We start from the raw sequence: 19,136 nt of genomic DNA, 5'->3' as shown, positions 1-19,136 counted from the left end.
CATTTTCATTTTTGGAGGTCATTTAGGTCATTAGAGGTCATTAGAAGGTCAAACACTGGATTTGTTGCTGCTACTGTATTCCTGGGGTTCCTAGCTTTCGTTTGATATGCATAAAGCCATAGTTAAAACATTTTCAATTTTGGAGGTCATTTAGGTCATTAGAGGTCGTAAGAGGTCATTAGAAGGTCAAACACTGAATTTGTTGCTGCTACTGTATTCCCTGGGTTCCTAGCTTTCGTTTGCTATGCATAAAGCCATAGTTGAAATATTTTCTATTTGTGGAGGTCATTAGAGGTCATTAGAGGTCATTAGAGGTAATTAAAATTCAATTTGATTTTACTTTAGGAATTTCGATCACTAATTAGGCGTGCACCCAAAAAATTGGAAGATTTGAACCAAAAATGGAGGCAGGCCCCCCCCCCCCTACATTAAATGCGCTAACTCCACCATCCCCTTTCGAACAGAATAAATTTAATTGTGAGATAACCATAACCTAACTTCAAAATATTTTAATACTTCGATTTTACATACGCACACAATAAACATTTCAAAAGAGTTTTTAACCTGATAAGATGGATCAGTTTTAGCGTTTGCTGAAGCATCTGTCAATCCCTCTTTATAATACAGAATTCACTATAATGTAAAGGGACTGCTTTTAAAAGTAGAAAAGGATGGAACATGATGCAGTGCTGGGTTTTTTAAAGGGACTGTAAGTCTAATTTAAAGTAACAAAGATGTCAATGTCCGATTCAAAACGGTAACTTTATAGCTTTGTCGATAATCAAGTACAAGTTTAAATAAATTAACAATGTTTAAAATTTTGAAACCTGTTTTTTCAACTTTTGTTTCACAACAAAAGAAGTAGCAACATTACAGGAAAATATAAAGGAATTATCACAATTTAAACAGAGGCCGAATTTAAAGAATTTCAGCCGCGGCTTAAATATAAGCCGCGGCTCAAATACGGTTGATTTCACTTAAAATTGTATTCAATGTTTCAAGATTTAAGCGGCGGCTCAATTGAAACCGGTTTTTGGCGGATTTAAGACGCGGCTCAAATTCATTAAATTCGGACACAGTTTCAAAAACTACAATATCTTCCTTAATTTTGTTTGATCAGATAAAGGTTTCAAGGGTTTCCATTTTGAACAGGGCATTTACATCTTTGCATGAAGGGTCACTTGAAATTAGGTTTAAATGTCCTTTAAAAAATCTACTAATGTCATTACTTGATAATAAGGTAAGACTCTTGAAAATCAAAGCCAAATTAAAATTTCAAACGATTGCCAAAATAAATAAAAAATATATATTTACATGTATCAACCGAATGTATCTATTAAAAATATTGGTTGATAATCGATTTATCTAAATCGGAATGGATCTACTTCTACTGTTCTACATATATATATATGTATATATATATATATCCTGAAGAATGCCTATAGCATGAAACATAATGTCGATACAATAAAACTAAAACTTCAAATCATGTTTTGAATGCTCATTTTCTTTTATATATANATTTTCATAAGAAGCATAAGTGAATTTCGTTAAATATTCAACTGTAATTTTTCAGAAGTTAAAAAAACGTATTTCAATACTGATCAACAAATAAGTCACCCCCGACATAATTAAATAATTCGTAAGATTTTTCTACTATTAACATTTATTATAACATTGTACAAGTAACCATGATCTATAATCTATGTTATTTTTTTAGGAAATAAAGATTTTGTTATCGAATTTCTGTGACGGGGTTACTCTGTTGTGTGTGTATTGTTCGGCCATCGGGAAAGAATTGTCTGGGGATAATAAACACCCCCATCAGAATCCTAACCGGCCTATTATCCGGATTTGTCTAGCGTGTTGCTGTTATCTGTCAACAAGGGTATAGGGCGGACAAAAGTCCGGTCTGTGAAAAAAAATTTGACTAAAGCTCCAGATCTAAAAACTAAATTTTTGAGAAGCCCTTGAAAAATGCATGTAGAAACATGTGTCACACTTTGATATTTGTTTAAAACAAAAAAAATATTTATTTCATTTTTTTGACCCCTTTTTAGGCATTTATTCCACCCTACCTAGCACCCAAACTATTAAAGTTATCGGTCTAATTTTTTCTTTGAGCTGGCCACGAAAAATTTTGCTATAAACATGCCTTTCAATACTATAGCTATTCTCTAAGGCCTTTTCTAGGGCTGGGGACGCCAAATACCCCCCTCAGGCTATACATATATTCAGACCCCCCAGCCTTCATAGGGTTAACTTTAAAGTGTCGCAGCGCCTTGACCTTTGGTTTTACCTCACCTAGTCATTCATACTTTTGTGTAGCCCTAGCCATATATATTCTTAAACTGCAATGCGTTTGTTTTTAGCTTAAGTTTGAAAGGAGTAATTGGCAAACCACTTCTCGATTTTTTCGTAAGAGTTTGCGCATCTTGGTTTGCAGTGAGTGATCTAGATCTGATTATTTTGAAGAGGATGTTCTATGTTCAATGTTCAATGTTCAATGTTCAATGTTCGATGTTCAGTGTTCAATATTAAATGTTCAATGTTCATGCTTTATAATGCTTCTCAAATACTTGATAAAGGAGCATTACAAATAATACTGACTTGCAGTGCGCGAATCATAATAATGTGCAATGATTGTCGTCCTCGATTTATCAAACTAATATTTTTCTAAAAGTGTTCAATAGTTAGAACTTTGGTGTTGTAAATCTCGGGCTCTAGTATTAATCTCCATCTTATGTTTAAGAGTCAGAACTTTAGTGTTGTAAATCTTGGACTCAAGCATTAATCTCCATCTTATGTTCAAGAGTCAGAACTTTAGTGTTGTAAATCTTCGGCTCAAGTATTAATCTCCATCTTATGTTTAAGAGTCAGAACTTTAGTGTTGTAAATCTCGGGCTCAAGTATTAATCTCCATCTTATGTTTAAGAGTCAGAACTTTAGTGTTGTAAATCTCGGGCTCAAGCATTAATCTACATCATGTTCAAGAGTCAGAACTTTAGTGTTGCAAATCTCGGGCTCTAGTATTAATCTCCATATTATGTTCAAGAGTCAGAACTTTAGTGCTGTAAATCTCGGGCTCAAGCATTAATCTCCATCTTATGCAGGCCCATAAACGGACTAATTAAATTCTTCTTAAATATCTTGTAGTATTATCATGCAGAAATTGTCAACGTTAATCCTAAAATTCAAGTTGCCCACATTGGATAGCGAGATCAAGCATTTAAGTTTAACGTTACTCGAGACACAAAATTACATTTTTATAAATATATAAGATTAAATAAAATTCCTCAGTGAGAATTCTTAATTAGAAGAAAATATGGAAAATACAAGAATTCCATTCTGTTTTGATGTCCAGTGTGTCTGTCAAAACAAATTAAATTAGATGTTTTGTGAACAGTCATCTTCATTGTTCTTATCAGTCTAATCATCCTTCTTGTATTACACAGGTGTAATAAAAGAGGGGATATGGTAAGGGGGGCACAGTGGGGTATTGGAGGGGGGAGATGGTAAATGGGGGCACAGTGGGGTATTACAATGTGTGTTAATGAAAAGATTATCAGAATATATTAATTTTGTCCATTCTCAACATGAAACACAAGACAAATGCATTTTAAGATGAGTATTGTGACAAAAATCAGTCATCCCCCCTGACCCCCTAAAATACCCCACTGTGTGGGGTGAAAAAGAGTAATGTTGTAATCAAATTAATTTGATCTAATTTCTTCTTATTTCATTAACATTAACATTTTGGAATGAGATAATTAGATATAATTAGAACAAGGAAAAGAAAGAAAAATGTCAATGCTAATAAAATGAATAAAAAAGGGCAGTTTAGAGGAATTTTTTTTAACCCTTCAGACTTGTATTTTCTCATTTTGTAATGATGTCTGTAAATTCCTAATCTTTGAATTTCATTGTTTGGAACCATATTAATCAACCCTTCTCCAACAGCCATTAGAAAGTCCAGTTTTTCCCTTGCAATGCCTCCCTAAAAAAATCAAAATATTAATTTTATATATATATATTTATATATTTATATATGTTACATATACAATATATACTCTTGATTTCTTTATTAAATCTTTAAAATATTGGTTTCATATGGTTTTGGTACAAGTATCAAAAGTATGCCTCCAAGGGCCTAGAAGAGATTTTTGTTAAAAAAGTTTTTTGTGTGCAATGGATATAAAATCAGGGAATATTAGTTCCAAAACTAACATTTGGCCCATTTTAAAAACTGAGGGTTAGAAATGGGCCAAATCTACAAAGTTATCTTTTTTCAAACGTATATATCTTTAAATGCAAGCCAAGTTGATCAAAACTACACCATATATTTATTAAAAATGGCTAAAACTAATTATTAAAACAAGAAATGTCCCTTTTAAACTAACATTAAGGTGAAATAATTAGTTTTTGAGAATATTGGTTTTCATTTTCGAACATTTTTTATTTTAAAACAATTACCGCATTTCAGCTCATGTCGCGTTTTCGAAACATATCCTGATTTTGAGATAATTACTCGTATTCATATCAATGACAATTTTCAAGCATTTACGCACTTACTGCTTACGTCGTAACAAAACAAGATTTTTTGATAAGGTAAAATGGAAGCAAAAATATTGTTCTTTTATAATTTGAAAATCATTACAGCATCGAGAAATCAAAATTTAATATTATTTTGTCAATACAATATATGGACTTAACTGGAAATCCGGGAAATTGTCTAATATTTAGAACGAGGAAAATTAAATTAACTTTATTCTCTTATTTAACAAATAAAATGGGGAAATTAAGATTTTAGAAATAATTTAGCAGTTAATAAAGTCTTCATACGATAATTTTTACTTTCAGCGATTTTTGTAAGTTATGAAAGTGAGTTTTCTTATGAAAACGCGACAATGATTCAAATTCAGAATATGTTCTAAAATAGAAAACCTGACATTGTCTTGAAAATGGTCAAGGGTTTTAATATAAAAAGAACTTTTAATGTAATTTTGATCCCCGAAAAAAGTTTTAACTGTGAATTTTTGTCCTCGTTATGCTTAATAAAATGATGGTCGTAGTTTTAATTATCGACTTTTACTCTCGATATGGGTCGGGATTCTAAAAACCCAGTCTTTCAATTTGTGCCCATTTCTAACACTCAGTGTTAGAAATAGGCCAAGTGTTAGTTTTGGAACTAAAGTCTCCTGAAATCTTTTAAGTTGTTTTTATAATTTTTATAATTTTATAATTTTATAATTTTGTAATTTTATAATTGTACAATTTTGTAATTTTATAATTTTATAATTTTATGATTTTATAATCACATTATTTGACCTACCCCAAGACACAAACAAGTTATAACAATGAAGAAACTGATTGAAATCAATTCAATCAATTCAAACTCAGATAATTAAAGCAGTAAAAAATGCTTTTTTTCTAAAAAAAAATTAAGATTTACTGAAGACCAGTTGCATCCACAATCCACTATTTTTTGTTTTACTTTAACTTTGGTCCTTCAAATATCTATTTCGTTGATGTTTTGGATGATTAAACATGTTAAATTCTAAAAACTGTTCAACATATTTTACCTTAACCAATGGGTTGATGACTTTGTTGATCATGGTGTACATCTGAGACAACATGATGTGCGCCACCACGGAGTCACACAGAGGACTAGTTCCAATACAATTATTAAATTTTGTTCATGAGGTAAATTTTGTTCAAAGTATGATTAGGGATGGGCAGTTTTACCTTTCAGACCGATCGAAATTTAAAAATAAAATAAAACCACCCCTACACTCTTGTTTCAACTTTCCAGTAGTGTCTGATCCAATCAGGGTTCAGTCACATGCTTGATGACTATTCAGAACCAATAGAAAATGAAACGGAGGTAACATCTATCTATCTATCTATTAGAGATGAATTCTAAAGTCAGTGCTAAACAGTTCACGAATATCACCTGCCTACAATCCAACTTGTAATAAAATCCTTCATTTTATTTATATTAACTGACAAGCGAAGTTGACAGACTTTTTAAAATCATATTATATGTCGATAAGAATTAATTGATTTTCCTGATTGAATCTGGTACCAGTCCCTCAATCACTTCACAAACCTTTAAACATTTGAAAAGACAATGTAGGTGTAGTTCAGACTAGACAAAAGTAAATAAATATCTTAAAATTGAAATTAGCACGTTTCGGAAAAACAAATTAAGGCGAAAATAAGATGGTCTAACTGTTAAAATAGGCAGAAAATCTTATTAAAACCCGGAAAATTTTGGCAAAATACCAACTGATCTACTTGGACATACCTTGGTTAAGCTGCTCATTCTGGTTTTAAATAATGACAGGATACTAGCTAATTTACCTGGAAAAAAGATGGCGGAATAACTGCAGAAACCTCCAGAAATTGTACAGAGATTTTCTTGATTGAATCACTGTTAAAAATAGATTAATTACAGTCTAACGGTGAGATTTCAAATAGAAATTGAGTCTTTGCCAAAAACTCAATTTTTCTAATCCCTATATTTATGTAATCTAACGGTGTAAACATTTTAAACTGAGATTATTTGATCTAACAGAATTCATAGTTTGAAATAGCTCAGGTCTCCAAAATTGGTTGCAAAGATATAGGGATTAAAAAATCAGAGCTAAAACTAAAAGACTTTGTAGTTTATGTAATTTGCATACCAGTAATTTTTTGTTAAATATGATAAATCTGCAGGAACATACTGCAATTGAAAAGAGCAAATCTGGTCTGAAAGTTTAAACGGAAATATGATCCACATGAGGTTGAAATGCAAAGTTTTTTAAGAATTCTTTTTTGTTAAATATCTTGATCTACTCTCCTAACATTCATTCTACCGGCCTCTGCATCTTCAATAACCTCCTCGAGGATGGGTGTAAAGAATACTTCTAAAAGATCAGCAACAGCCTGTAGTAAAAAGGGATTTTTTAACCAAATCCAAATTCATGAAAAACTTTATCATCAGATTATTAATTCATCTTAAAGGTCTAATTCTTTGTACGGTGTCCCAAAAATCATTGAACAAACTCAAAATTGTCTCTTAATTTTTTTTATTGGGACATCCTGTACCTGGAACCAAACCGGTTTCTTTGCATTCCACGCCATATTCTGATCTAGGATTTCAAAACTAGATTCATCCAGCTTTCTCAAAACTGGTTCCATTACCTTAATTAAAAAGCATTTTACTGGGATTTCCATAAAAAAATGTATGTACTGAAAAAAGTAAAAAGCAAAGTTGCAATGACAGAGAAACTTTGCCATGAAGAAACAGATTACACCTAAATAGAATTGTGGTGGGTAAGGGGCGTTAGACCAATGACCATGTCCTTCTTTTTCTCAAAATATGAAAGCGAAATGCTTTTAATGAAAAAAATTTTTGATTTTTTTTTTTTAAATATGTATTAAAGTTTAATTGCTAGGATTATTAAAAACCGTGTTGTGACATTTCATAGAAAGACATTTCAGAGACAGAAAATTTCATAGAGATGCCATTTCATAGATTGGACATTTCATAGATAAGACATTTTATAGACAGAGAAGATTTTTCAAAGACAGAGGAGATTTTTTATCTTTGAAATGTCCTAACTATGATTTTGTTATCTATGAAATGTCTTTCTATGAAATGTCACAACGCCTTAAAAACAAATAAAGCATCTTGTTAAAATAAAGAAACAGAAAAATCATTTAACAAATTCCTGTTGTGACTCCAACATACGTTTTTATTATAATTTTAAAGGTAGTTATGAACAAGAACTAATTCTTCTTGAGAAAACTATATTAATGGTATGGCTGAACCTTTTTTAAACAATCCTTCTCCGGACAACCGTGCATGGTGATAAATAAAACAGCACTTCCAACAGCCTAAAACAAGTGATACAAGGACAACTAGTAAAAAACATCTTTTTGTTGCAACAACCTGTTTACAGTTGGTTTTTATTTGGAACAGTTTGCTATTTTAACGGACTTTCTTTCCAATTTGAATGATTTTGTTTAGGATTTATTTACTGTTTATTGTTAAGTAAGAGCAAAAATTCAATCTTTAAAATCCATTTTAAAATATAATTTTTAAAGTTTGTTAAAGTCAACCTGTGGCCAGCTGTAATCTGCACTGTTATAACAATTAAGGCTGCACAGCAGGTTTCCACATCCATCTGTCATCAGATGATCTGGCTTCTCATTTTTACAACCTTAAACATAGATTATTGTACAAAACAACAAATATAAAGTATAAATATCTAGTAATGAATTGGTGAATAAAAAAGCAGATGTAATGAAGATCACCCATCATCTCATTTGTCTCCTTGGAAGGGATTTATTTGGTGGACCGTCCCGATTTACCGTCTAGGTTGAATACATACTGTACACAACGTGCTTTATAGCGGCATTGGTCTCCTTGGAAGGGATTTATGTGGTGTACCGTCCCGATTTACCGTCTAGGCTGAATACATACTGTACACAACGTGCTTTATAGCGGCATTTGTCTCCTTGGAAGGGATTTATTTGGTGGACCGTCCCGATTTACCGTCTAGGCTGAATACATACTGTACACAACGTGCTTTATAGCGGCATTTGTCTCCTTGGAAGGGATTTATGTGGTGGACCGTCCCGATTTACCGTCTAGGCTGAATACATACTGTACACAACGTGCTTTATAGCGGCATAAAAGTCGGAATTGTACTTCACATGAACCAGAGTTTTCAGTAACATCTGATTATGCATAAAAAATTACGAAATTGGCAAAATAATTTATTTAAACTTTCAAAAAAATCTGAAATGGTTAAACATTTCAAAATTTTTCCTTTTATTAAAGTTTATTAAATCGTTACCATGACAGAAGATATTAAAGATTACAGACTGTTTCTTAATTTACAAGAAAAGCTTCCTACTTATTGTAAATATATTTAATTATCTCATTTTTAGTTTCGTTTGTCACACTCTGATTCTTCTCTATTAATCTTGTTTTCCATATGATAATGCACGCACTGCATAGCATATCATTCTGCATTCATAATTCATAATGAAAGACGAAATTAATCTTCTGTATAATAAAATAAGACATTCATATAAATGTTGCCTATAGCCGGTAAAACCGAATGGGCTGACATTTTTTGGGGACACTCATGGGTGGCCGGGGTGTGTTAATGGCTAAAAAAATCGACATTTTTCTAATTTAATCATTTTTTTAAAAATATTTATTTTCAAAAATATTTTTTTTTCTCGGGCAACGCCGGGCCCTTCTTCAGCTAGTATATCATAAAAGTCAAAAATTAAATAAAGTTTTATTAGATTTTATGAAGATTTAAGATGTTATGAAAGTTATATTACATTGCATTCCAAAAAATATTATACGATTTTATAATATTTTATTAGATTCTATCAAACAGATTCTATATATAAGATAATATAAGATTTTATCAAAACTTTATAAGAGATTATCAAAAGATAAGATTCTTTTCAGAATTAAACTAAAGGATTTCTTTTAACCGAATAATGCTGCTAGTGTTACCTGGAATATAAGCTGCAAAGTTCTTCATTATTTGAATTGGAAGTAAAAAGTCATTGGAAAGGCAGGACCGAACAACATAACTCCAAATGGGCCCTGAAATACCACTTGTGAAAAACAAGTCAAAATGATAAGGAAAGTGACCGCGAAATGGCTCAGTGTGGGGGGTGGGGAGATTATACATAAGGGATAAAGCATTTTCCTCAAAAAATTAAAAATTTGAGACAAAGTCAAATTTTCTGAACTTCTTTATATTGTTTAAACCGGATTTTGTAAACATTTGATATTTCAAACTTAACTTCATTTCATACGATATTGGGATGCAAATATATAAGGCTTAGACAATCAGAGTTGGTGACAAAGACTCAATTCCTTAGACTAATTCACTTTGGAACATTTAAAGGTGTCCACTTTGGATATTGAGTTCCAGCAGACATAATCAATGATACTCAAAGCAAAAGTTCTGAACAAATATTACATTACCTGGCAATGCCCCAGCCATTTTAACAGTGAGGTAAACAGACGTATTCAACTCAAGCTTATCCGGGGGATTAGAGAATATGCCTGAAATATTATATTGTAAACATTGTTCCTAAAATACTATTTTGTTAACATAGTTCCTCAAATATTATCTTGTAGACATATATCCTAAAATATGAGACTGTAAACAAAGTTTCTAAAATACTATATTGTAAACATAGTTCCTGAAATATTATATTGTAAACATATTTCCTAAAATATCAGACTGTAAACAAAGTTCCTGAAATATTATATTGTAAACCCATATCTGCACCCCTTATGCAAAATGGGGAGTTGTAAGCATTAAAGCCCCATTGAGAGGAATCTTCCACAGCAGTCTAGTCTTCACAGTTGGTCGAGTAAAAAAAGGTATTGTTGTGCATGGCTTGTATACCTATCAGGGGTTTAACTCCTTCTTCCACTGCACCATGCGGAAGATGAAGAATTGTTTTATTTTATTTTACATTTGACAGGCTCCTCCCCTGAAGGATAAGACGCAGCGCTCCCCAAAACTGTAAAGCCGGGACTACTATGAGAGAGGTCTAGTCTCCTCTGAGGGCGGTAAGCAACTGGATATGAATATTGAATATCTATTTTTATTTAAAGTATTGTTTTCTATACCTGGATATGAATATCTATTGTGATTTATTCTATAGTATTGTTATCTTTATACCTGGGTTGATGATATGAAGCCATTGTATCAATGTTTCCTCACGAGGTTTTGCTAAAGGGGTGAGAGAACCTTTCTTTGGCTGGATCAGTGTAGATACTCTAAAAAATAGAAATGACATAAGTTCACTTTTTCTATCCTATAAAGTTTAAATATTTAAAGTGAAATCAAATGGTTAACAGCATAATCAAATCTATTTCGCCAACTCGTACCGACACGACATGCTATATTTCTTGAGCAACTTTATGACTATCCCCGCTTTGGTGTATCTAATTCCCTTTCAGGGGTTAAATTTTGAAATGTTTACATGAAATACTGTTTGTAGTTTCGGTATTAAATTTCTTAAATTTAGTCTAAACTTAGGGTTTAGTATATCGTATCCAATGGAGCATGTGCCATTAACATAGAATTGCATACATTTAGTCTAAATTTAGGGTTTAGCATCGTATCCTATGGAGCATGTGCCATTAACATAGAATTGCATAAAGGAATTGAGTTTTAGCCACAAATTCTGATTTTCAAATAGCTATATCTTTGCAACCTGATGGTGTTAACCTTTGATATTTCAAACTATTATCATCTGATTTAAAATAATTCATATATATAAGGTCTCTGACATTGAAATGCAAAGATATAGGGATAAGAAAATCAGATTTTGCGAAAAAAGTCAATTCCTTTAGTCTAAACGTAGGGTTTAGTATCGTATCTTATGGAACATGTGCCAATAACATAGAAATGCATAAATTTAGTCTAAACTTAAAGTTTAGTATATCGTATCCTATGGAACATGTGCCAATAACATAGAAATGCATAAATTTAGTTTATTTATGAAGGATTTGTAGGTTTTGTAATTTATATCCAAAGGAGCTTTAACTAGTCATCTAACTAGTGATTAACTAGTTAAGGAGGTAGAACTAAAGAGTACAGTCACCTGTGTAATTTATATCCAAAGGAGCTTTAACTAGTCATCTATCTAGTGATTAACTAGTTAAGGAGGTAGAACTAAAGAGTACAGTCACCTGTGTAAAGTTTTAAGTGGACATCCGACAAGAACCAAGTTCCAGGCAAGTATCTGACATTTTGCATGAATAGATCTAAATATACATTTCTTCAAACCAGTTAAACTAGGATTTAAAAATGTCAATTGGTCTTTGTCAGAAACTCAAATTTATAATCAATATCTTTGCAACCTGATGGTATAAACCTTTGATATTTTAAACCAGATTATTTGATTAAACAGAATTCATAGGTTTATGACATTGGGTAAAGAGGTTAGCCAATTAGAGTTTTGGGCAAAGCCTTCATTTCTTTGCATTAGATGAACTTAATGTTCTAACTTGTTAAACCCTTTAAAAGGAGTTTATACGTTATATCAAGTAACCTTTAAATAGTATGTACGATTACCATAGGTAACCTTTAAACCTTTATCTGGACAAGCTCAACATTTCTTTATAGTTCCTATTTTTAAAGGGAGTGACCGGCTATGTAAGGTTGTTGAACTGAGTATGCAGTGTTGTGGACAAAGTCTATAGGATTCATTTGAGACATATAAAACTTTTTAAAGATATGTAAATCCTGAGTTTGGACGCAAAGTCGACGTTCAAAACCGTACTTTTGGGTGGATACGTTTAAACTCAGGATTTACAGATCTTTTAAAAGTTTTATATGTCTTAAATGATTCCTAAAGAATTGGTCCACAACACTGCATACTCAGTTCAACTACCTTACATAGCCGGTCTGTCCCTTTAATAGTGCATGAATTTTCCCTGTGAAAGCTTGAAATGCACAGAAATATGTTAAAGTAAAAATTCAGGAAATTTTCAGAATTAAACAAATTTTAAGACAAGGACGTATATTGTATATCTTTCTCATTGTTACTAAGATAAACGTTTAAAGATTACAGTTGTGAATCAGGCACGTCATTCTTTTCAGAGAGGGTCACTATATGTTTTGAATACAGTTACTTAATAAAACTTATAAAATATACATTTACTGTGCAATGTGCACCCTTGAAGTCGAAATTAATAAAAACTGCAGCCCAAAAGTTTTTCCTAAGATATTTACATCTTTAACACCACCAGGCTTAAAATTAGGGATTAGAAAATTGAAGTTTCAGGCGTGTGTTTACATAGTTTTTGTGAAATTTGTTTTTATTAATAAATGACAAGCTTACAAAATAGGTAAACGAACCTAGTTAAAGGGACTGTACGCGAAATTTGAAGTGACCCTTCATGCAAAGATGGTGGTACCCTTAAAAGATTTGTCGGCTCAAGTTTAAATTATAAATCCATGTTTTTGTTTTAGAAAACTGTTAATTTTGATTTGTGGTTTCTTTGAAAAAGTGATCTGCGCATATCTTGTGTTTCAAGGGTTTCAAGGGTTTCAAGGGTACCGTTGTGAATCGGGAATTGTCATCTTTGCATGCTCGGTCACTTGAAATTACACTTACAGCCCCTTTAAACTATCTCTTTTCCATTTATAGATGTCCATCTCAGCTTACCTGGATATTTTACATGATACAGTTGGATACAACACTTCATGCAGGTTTTCAACAGAAGAAAACAAAAGATCTATAATCATTTATCAAGTTTAAAATTTAACAACAAGAACTTTTGAAACTTTATTAACAAAAAATATAAAACTAGATACTTTTCAGGGAGTTATGTTAGGGAGTAAAAAGATATATTTACTATGAGCCAATTTTTCAATTTCACAATAGTATTCAACAAAGAAGACAATTTTTGGTTCGTTTCTTGCATTTTTCTGCTTTCAGAATTAACATTTTGCATAGTTTAAGGAAAGCAAATACTTGGCAAAAAATATTTGAAGTTTTGTAAAGAAAATAAGATTTTACCACAAAATTAAATTTTACTATTCTTATATCGTTAAAACCTGATGGTGTAAACCTTTGATATTTTATACATACTTAAATTATTTGATCTAACAGAATTCATAATTTAAAATATCTAAGATTTGCTGTATTTGTTTGCAAATATATGTGGATTATAAAATCAGAGTTTGTGGCAAAGACTAAATATATTTGTTTATTACCTGAAGTACAGAGCAGAATTGCAATAATATCCGCTCTGTACTGTGAAACCCGTTGTAGAGTTGGTTTCGCCTGACTATACCTTACAGCTGTAGATACAACAATAAACAAAAATATAAACAAAATTATAAACAAAAAATCTTGTTCTTATAAACCTAGGGATCTACAGAGCTATCAATCTTCTAGAGTGGGTCGATTTTGAAGTGTTTCACTTACCTAACCTTTGATCTTTACTAACTTTTCTGTAGCCCAAGATGTGTGCATTTTACTTGTGTCCAGATTTATTAAAGGAATAAGTTGGCAAAATACTGATATATTTTGGATCAGCGTCATTTCATTCGATTACATTACAACTTTTTAAATGTATGCGAGTAGACCAAACTTATCTTAAAATTATTCATTACCTCACAATCAATATTCAATATTCTTCTTAAAAACTGGGATTTTCTTTCTAGTAATTATAAATATTAATCACTAAAAACCTTTCAGAAAATAAATTAATCTAGTTATCTAGATTTTTACTTAGATTCAGTACTAAAAAGAACAGACATGTTTAAATCAATTATCAGAAAATCAAGTTAAAAAAATGAAAAAAATAAGGTAACCTCATAATCTCAAACATTACATTTGAGTATTATTTTACATTTTTAATCCAATTTTCTAATCCTTTAATCTGCTAACCAGATTTTAGAGACAATTCATATTTCACTATTTTACAAGATTAAATAATCAAAAATGAAAGGTTTAAATAATCAGAGACGGAATTTAATGAATTATAAAGAGGTCACTGAACTACCTTCCAGATACCATCGGTTCAAATCCCGAAACACTGATTCAAACTGATAGATTCATTAAGAATTGTATTTGAACCAGCAGTAGGTGTTATTCAATTCATTAAATTTGGTTCCAGGCACTAGGCAGGACTAGAGGTCAGACAATTGTAGCCTAGTTACAATTATATGGCAGTTTTCAAAAAGATTTTGTTAGAATTGCATCCTTCCTAGAATGGAGAGGCAGTCACTCAACACAGATCCAAATATTTTGATTCCGATTTTTGGAGATAGATAATTAAACACATCAGTTCTCAATCCCTGAACAAGTCTTATTATTCACACAATATCTAAACAGATTTTGAACCACGAAGACTCAGTTGAACCAATTCTCTTAAACTGCAAGAAAAAGCTTAATAGTCTATACATAATTCAACTAATTTCACTATTCGTCGAATTTGGTAATTGGAAATAGGGTTTTCATTTTTTTTCAGATCAGTTTGGCTAATTCAGGAAAGGCCTCACTGAACCTTTCCTGAAGCTGTTGAGAGCTTAAGAATGATAAACCATTAAAACGTGTAAGGCTATAAATACGGATCCAAATTGATCCGACACATACAAAACTAAAATAATTATAGTCTTAAGAGACTGTAAGCGTAATTTCAACTGACCCTCATGCAAAGATGACATTGCCCGATTCACAACGGTACCCTTAAAAGCTTTTACAGATCAAGTATGAACTATGTATTTTATTTTGAAAACTTATTATTTTCATTTGTGGGTTCTCTACTAAAGTGAAGTGCGCATTTCTACTAAAGATAACATATAGGAATTATTTTAATCAAAAACTTGTAAACCTAGAAAACGACAAGTTCTCTTACTTCATAGATCAGATTCAGGTTTTAAGGGTACCGTTGTAATCGGGCATTGTCATCCTTGTAAACCCGCTTACAGTCTCTTTAAGGGGGTTTGTTTACCTGCATATAGTACCACCAGTATTGAATACATTTTGAGGTTCTTTCTCCATCCATATAATGCCTACTCCCAGTCCAATCCTGAACACATAATATCCATATAATGCCTACTCCCAGTCCAATCCTGAACACATAATATCCATATACTTCTATACTTCTAGTTCAATACTGAACACATAATATCCATATACTGCTATACTCCCAGTCCAATCCTGAACACATAATATCCATATAATGCTTAATTCTAGTTGAATCCTGAACACATAATATCCATATAATGCCTACTCCCAGTTCAATCCTGAACACATAATATCCATATATATTGCCTACTCCCAGTCCAATCCTGAACACATAATATTTATTTATTTCCTTCTTCTAGTTCAATACTGAACATATAATATCTATATATTGCCTACTGAACATTTAATTTGTTACGACCAAATAGATTTTATTACAATAGATGGCATTAGAATTTGTACACTCTCAGTACAGCTGTATCATGACGTCACAAGTGTCAATTCAGTTTTTGTGTCCGACAAAAGTTAAATTTTAAGCGTTCTTTATTTTCTGTTGTACACTTTTTATTTATTCTTGGAAAACATGTCAGCTAATGTGAGATCATATTTGACATTGTGTATAATTGGTCTATTTCTCTGTTGCCACCTATTGTACTTTACAATCTATTTGGTTAAGACCATTTTTTTAGATTTGTAGCATATTTAAAAAATTAAAAGACAATTATACCATTTTTTCTTAAAGGGACGTTCGACATAATTTGAAGTTTTTAATTGATTCTTTATTTTAATTCGAATAAGCATCAGCAAGACATTGTCGTTTATTTGCTTCACCAAAGAAGAATTTTGTCAATTTCCGTTCTTGTCTTAGGTGCAAGAACATTTATACTCATACTTATAGAAACCCCGATAATATTTTGTCTTGACAGAGGTTTTGCCACAACCATGATATCTCTCAACCTGATGGTGTAAATAGGATCTAACAGTTTAAAATATCAAAGACGACATTGGGTCGGCAGCTAAGATAAATGTATTAAATAATTTGTGACAAGGACTCAATTCCTTTTAGATCAAAAAATTGTGAATCGGACATGGAACTCTGTATATACAGCTAATCATTTGAAATGAAGCCGACGATCCTTTTCAGCTAACTTTTTTTATAGTTATAAAAACTTTTTTTTTAAAGGATCCATGACTACTTTTTTGTAAATACCTGGCTCTCTGGGTCTTGTAGAACGACAGTAGCGACCAGACTGCTATGGTATTCAAGCACCTTATATATTGAATTTTAGCTAAATAAAACAATTAAGATTTCTGATATTTCTGCTGAATGGTATTTCTCTAAACTAGATAAACCAATTAAGATTTCTGATATTCCTGCTGAAAGGTATTTATCTAAGCTAGATAAAAAAATTAAGATTTCTGATATTTCTGCTGAAAGTTATGTCTCTAAGCCAGATAAAACAATTAAGATTTCTGATATTTCTGCTGAAAGGTATTTCTCTAAGCTAGCTAGATAAACAATTAAGATTTCTGATATTTCTGCTGAAAGGTATGTCACTAAGCTAGATAAACCAATTAAGATTTCTGATATTTCTGCTGAAAGGTATGTCTCTAAGCTAGATAAAACAATTAAGATTTCTGATATTTCTGCTGAAAGGTATTTCTCTAAGCTAGATAAACCAATTAAAATTCCTGATATTTCTGCTAAATGGTATTTCTCTAAGCTAGATAAACAATTAAGATTTCTGATATTTCTGCTGAAAGGTATGTCTCTAAGCTAGATAAACCAACTAAGATTTCTGATATTTCTACTGAAAGGTATGTCTCTTAGCTAGATAAACCAATTAAGATTTCTGATATTTCTGCTGAATGGTATTTCTCTAAACTAGATAAACCAATTAAGATTTCTGATATTTCTGGAATTGAGTACACACATCTTCTACTAAATATAACATTTAATGTACTATGCAAGAGTTATCATGCAAGTATTGAATTAATATATAACTACCGAGGTTTTCACAATGTATTAAAGGTTTACATCCATTTAAATATTTGATCCAATTTAAACAATATACAAACATTCTAGTAGTATTTTGACATTTCTCTGTGACGTCATTTACTCTATTTTCTATACGTGAAACACGTCATTCGCTCTTTTGATCGAGCCTACTCCTAGCCGCAGTGCCCTAGAATTTTCTACTATAGTAGCTGGGCATCTTGAACTTTTATAGCCTCAGCGCTCGGGCCCATATGTAGTCTGGATTCTGGAACGCCTGAGAATGTATAACCTAAACCCTAAATAACTTTTCATATTCTTTGAAAACTTTTTAAATCTGTTTTTTTATTCTATGCCTTCCAAAGAGCCAAAAAATGTTGATATCCAAGGATTGAAAGTGGGTCTAAATATATTATGGGGGGGGGGGGGATTTAGGGACACTCACACCGTAGGAATAGGGGTAAGACTTTTTTTTCAAAAAACGAGTAATCTCCTGTATGAACCAAGTTCAATAATGCGTAGATGATGCAGGAACCTAGTTAAACCAGGAAGAATATCTTAACTGTACTTAAAGAAGGGGTTGGAGAATATACCTTAGTCCCGCATATCATCTGGCGGGGTTAACATACACTTTATATTCGGCAATGTTTTTTTTTATCAATTGGAATAAAATATACAATAATAATAGTATCTTTTGTTGTGCTAGTTGTGCTAGTTATGCATTTAGGTACCTTCCCACCTACCAGACTTTTGTCGGTTATACTCCCTTTAAGATGTACTGCACTTACCTGTTGTGCGAAGGCATCAGTGAATTCAATCCATTTACTGTAAGTCTGACTGTTCAAATATTTATTTTCAATCAATGTTGAATGCCAAGTTGAGAAATATTTAACATTGTTTCAAAATTTTTGAATATTTTTAGATTGATGAATATTCCAGTTCCTGAAAGGCTGAGGTTTGGTGGGAACATCTATCTGTGCATTATAAACCCATAACAAATTTCTGAAATATTCTGAAATTAATTAATCAAATGAATTGAGATTTTGCCACAAACGCTGATTTTCTCATCCCTATAGCTTTGCAACCCAATGTCGTAGTGCTTAGAGATTTTTAACTGCGAATTCTGTTAGATCAAATAATTTGATATATCGAAGTACCAGGCCGTCTTTCAATATAAGGCAAAACGGGATAGTTCATCAAATGAATGATCCTATTCTAGTGAAATTTAGGCGGGTTGCAAAGATATAGATTAGAAAATTTAAGTTTGTGGCAAAGGCTCAATTATCTAATTCAATTTTAAGAAAGTTTTTTTTTCTGAATCTTCCTAGACAAGCTATTGACTTGTGTTCCCGATAAGGTCGTTTTTTTCCTAGTAATGTCGTTTTTTCCCTCTTCTTATTTTCGTGGATTTTCAAAATATTTTCCACACATTTTCTAGTACAATTAAGTAATATTTTTTATTTTAACAATTAATTAAACAAGCAAAACAAAATAATCTAACCTAGTAAGAGAAATTCCACCTAGTACAGCCATCATGTACTTCCCCTCTCCTAGTTGTATAACCTGAACATTTTATTTGGTTTCTTAACCCTTTAATTGCATGGTATCCCCCCCC

The 19,136-nt window shown here is 31.7% G+C and overlaps 1 protein-coding gene across 1 annotated transcript in view; it reads right to left on the bottom strand.

Moving 5' to 3' along the window:
* LOC111701230 (uncharacterized) overlaps positions 1–19,136 on the bottom strand; it is a gene marked incomplete at its 3' end in the record, with an annotated part of 31,988 nt that overhangs the window by 6,850 nt on the left and 6,002 nt on the right. The window contains 20 exon segments of the mRNA XM_023472418.1: positions 565–614; positions 3,907–3,997; positions 5,583–5,667; positions 6,069–6,109; positions 6,364–6,433; positions 6,845–6,930; positions 7,093–7,188; positions 7,819–7,884; positions 8,110–8,210; positions 9,530–9,622; positions 10,010–10,090; positions 10,719–10,816; positions 11,735–11,809; positions 13,216–13,285; positions 13,767–13,853; positions 14,765–14,855; positions 15,512–15,589; positions 16,736–16,795; positions 18,310–18,358; positions 19,023–19,084. Coding sequence (XP_023328186.1) covers positions 565–614; positions 3,907–3,997; positions 5,583–5,667; positions 6,069–6,109; positions 6,364–6,433; positions 6,845–6,930; positions 7,093–7,188; positions 7,819–7,884; positions 8,110–8,210; positions 9,530–9,622; positions 10,010–10,090; positions 10,719–10,816; positions 11,735–11,809; positions 13,216–13,285; positions 13,767–13,853; positions 14,765–14,855; positions 15,512–15,589; positions 16,736–16,795; positions 18,310–18,358; positions 19,023–19,084 — 1,530 coding nt within the window.

Source organism: Eurytemora carolleeae, unplaced genomic scaffold (genome assembly GCF_000591075.1).
Source record: "Eurytemora carolleeae unplaced genomic scaffold, Eaff_2.0 scaffold175, whole genome shotgun sequence".
Taxonomy (NCBI): domain Eukaryota; kingdom Metazoa; phylum Arthropoda; class Copepoda; order Calanoida; family Temoridae; genus Eurytemora; species Eurytemora carolleeae.
This window is presented reverse-complemented; position numbering and strand designations above follow the sequence as displayed.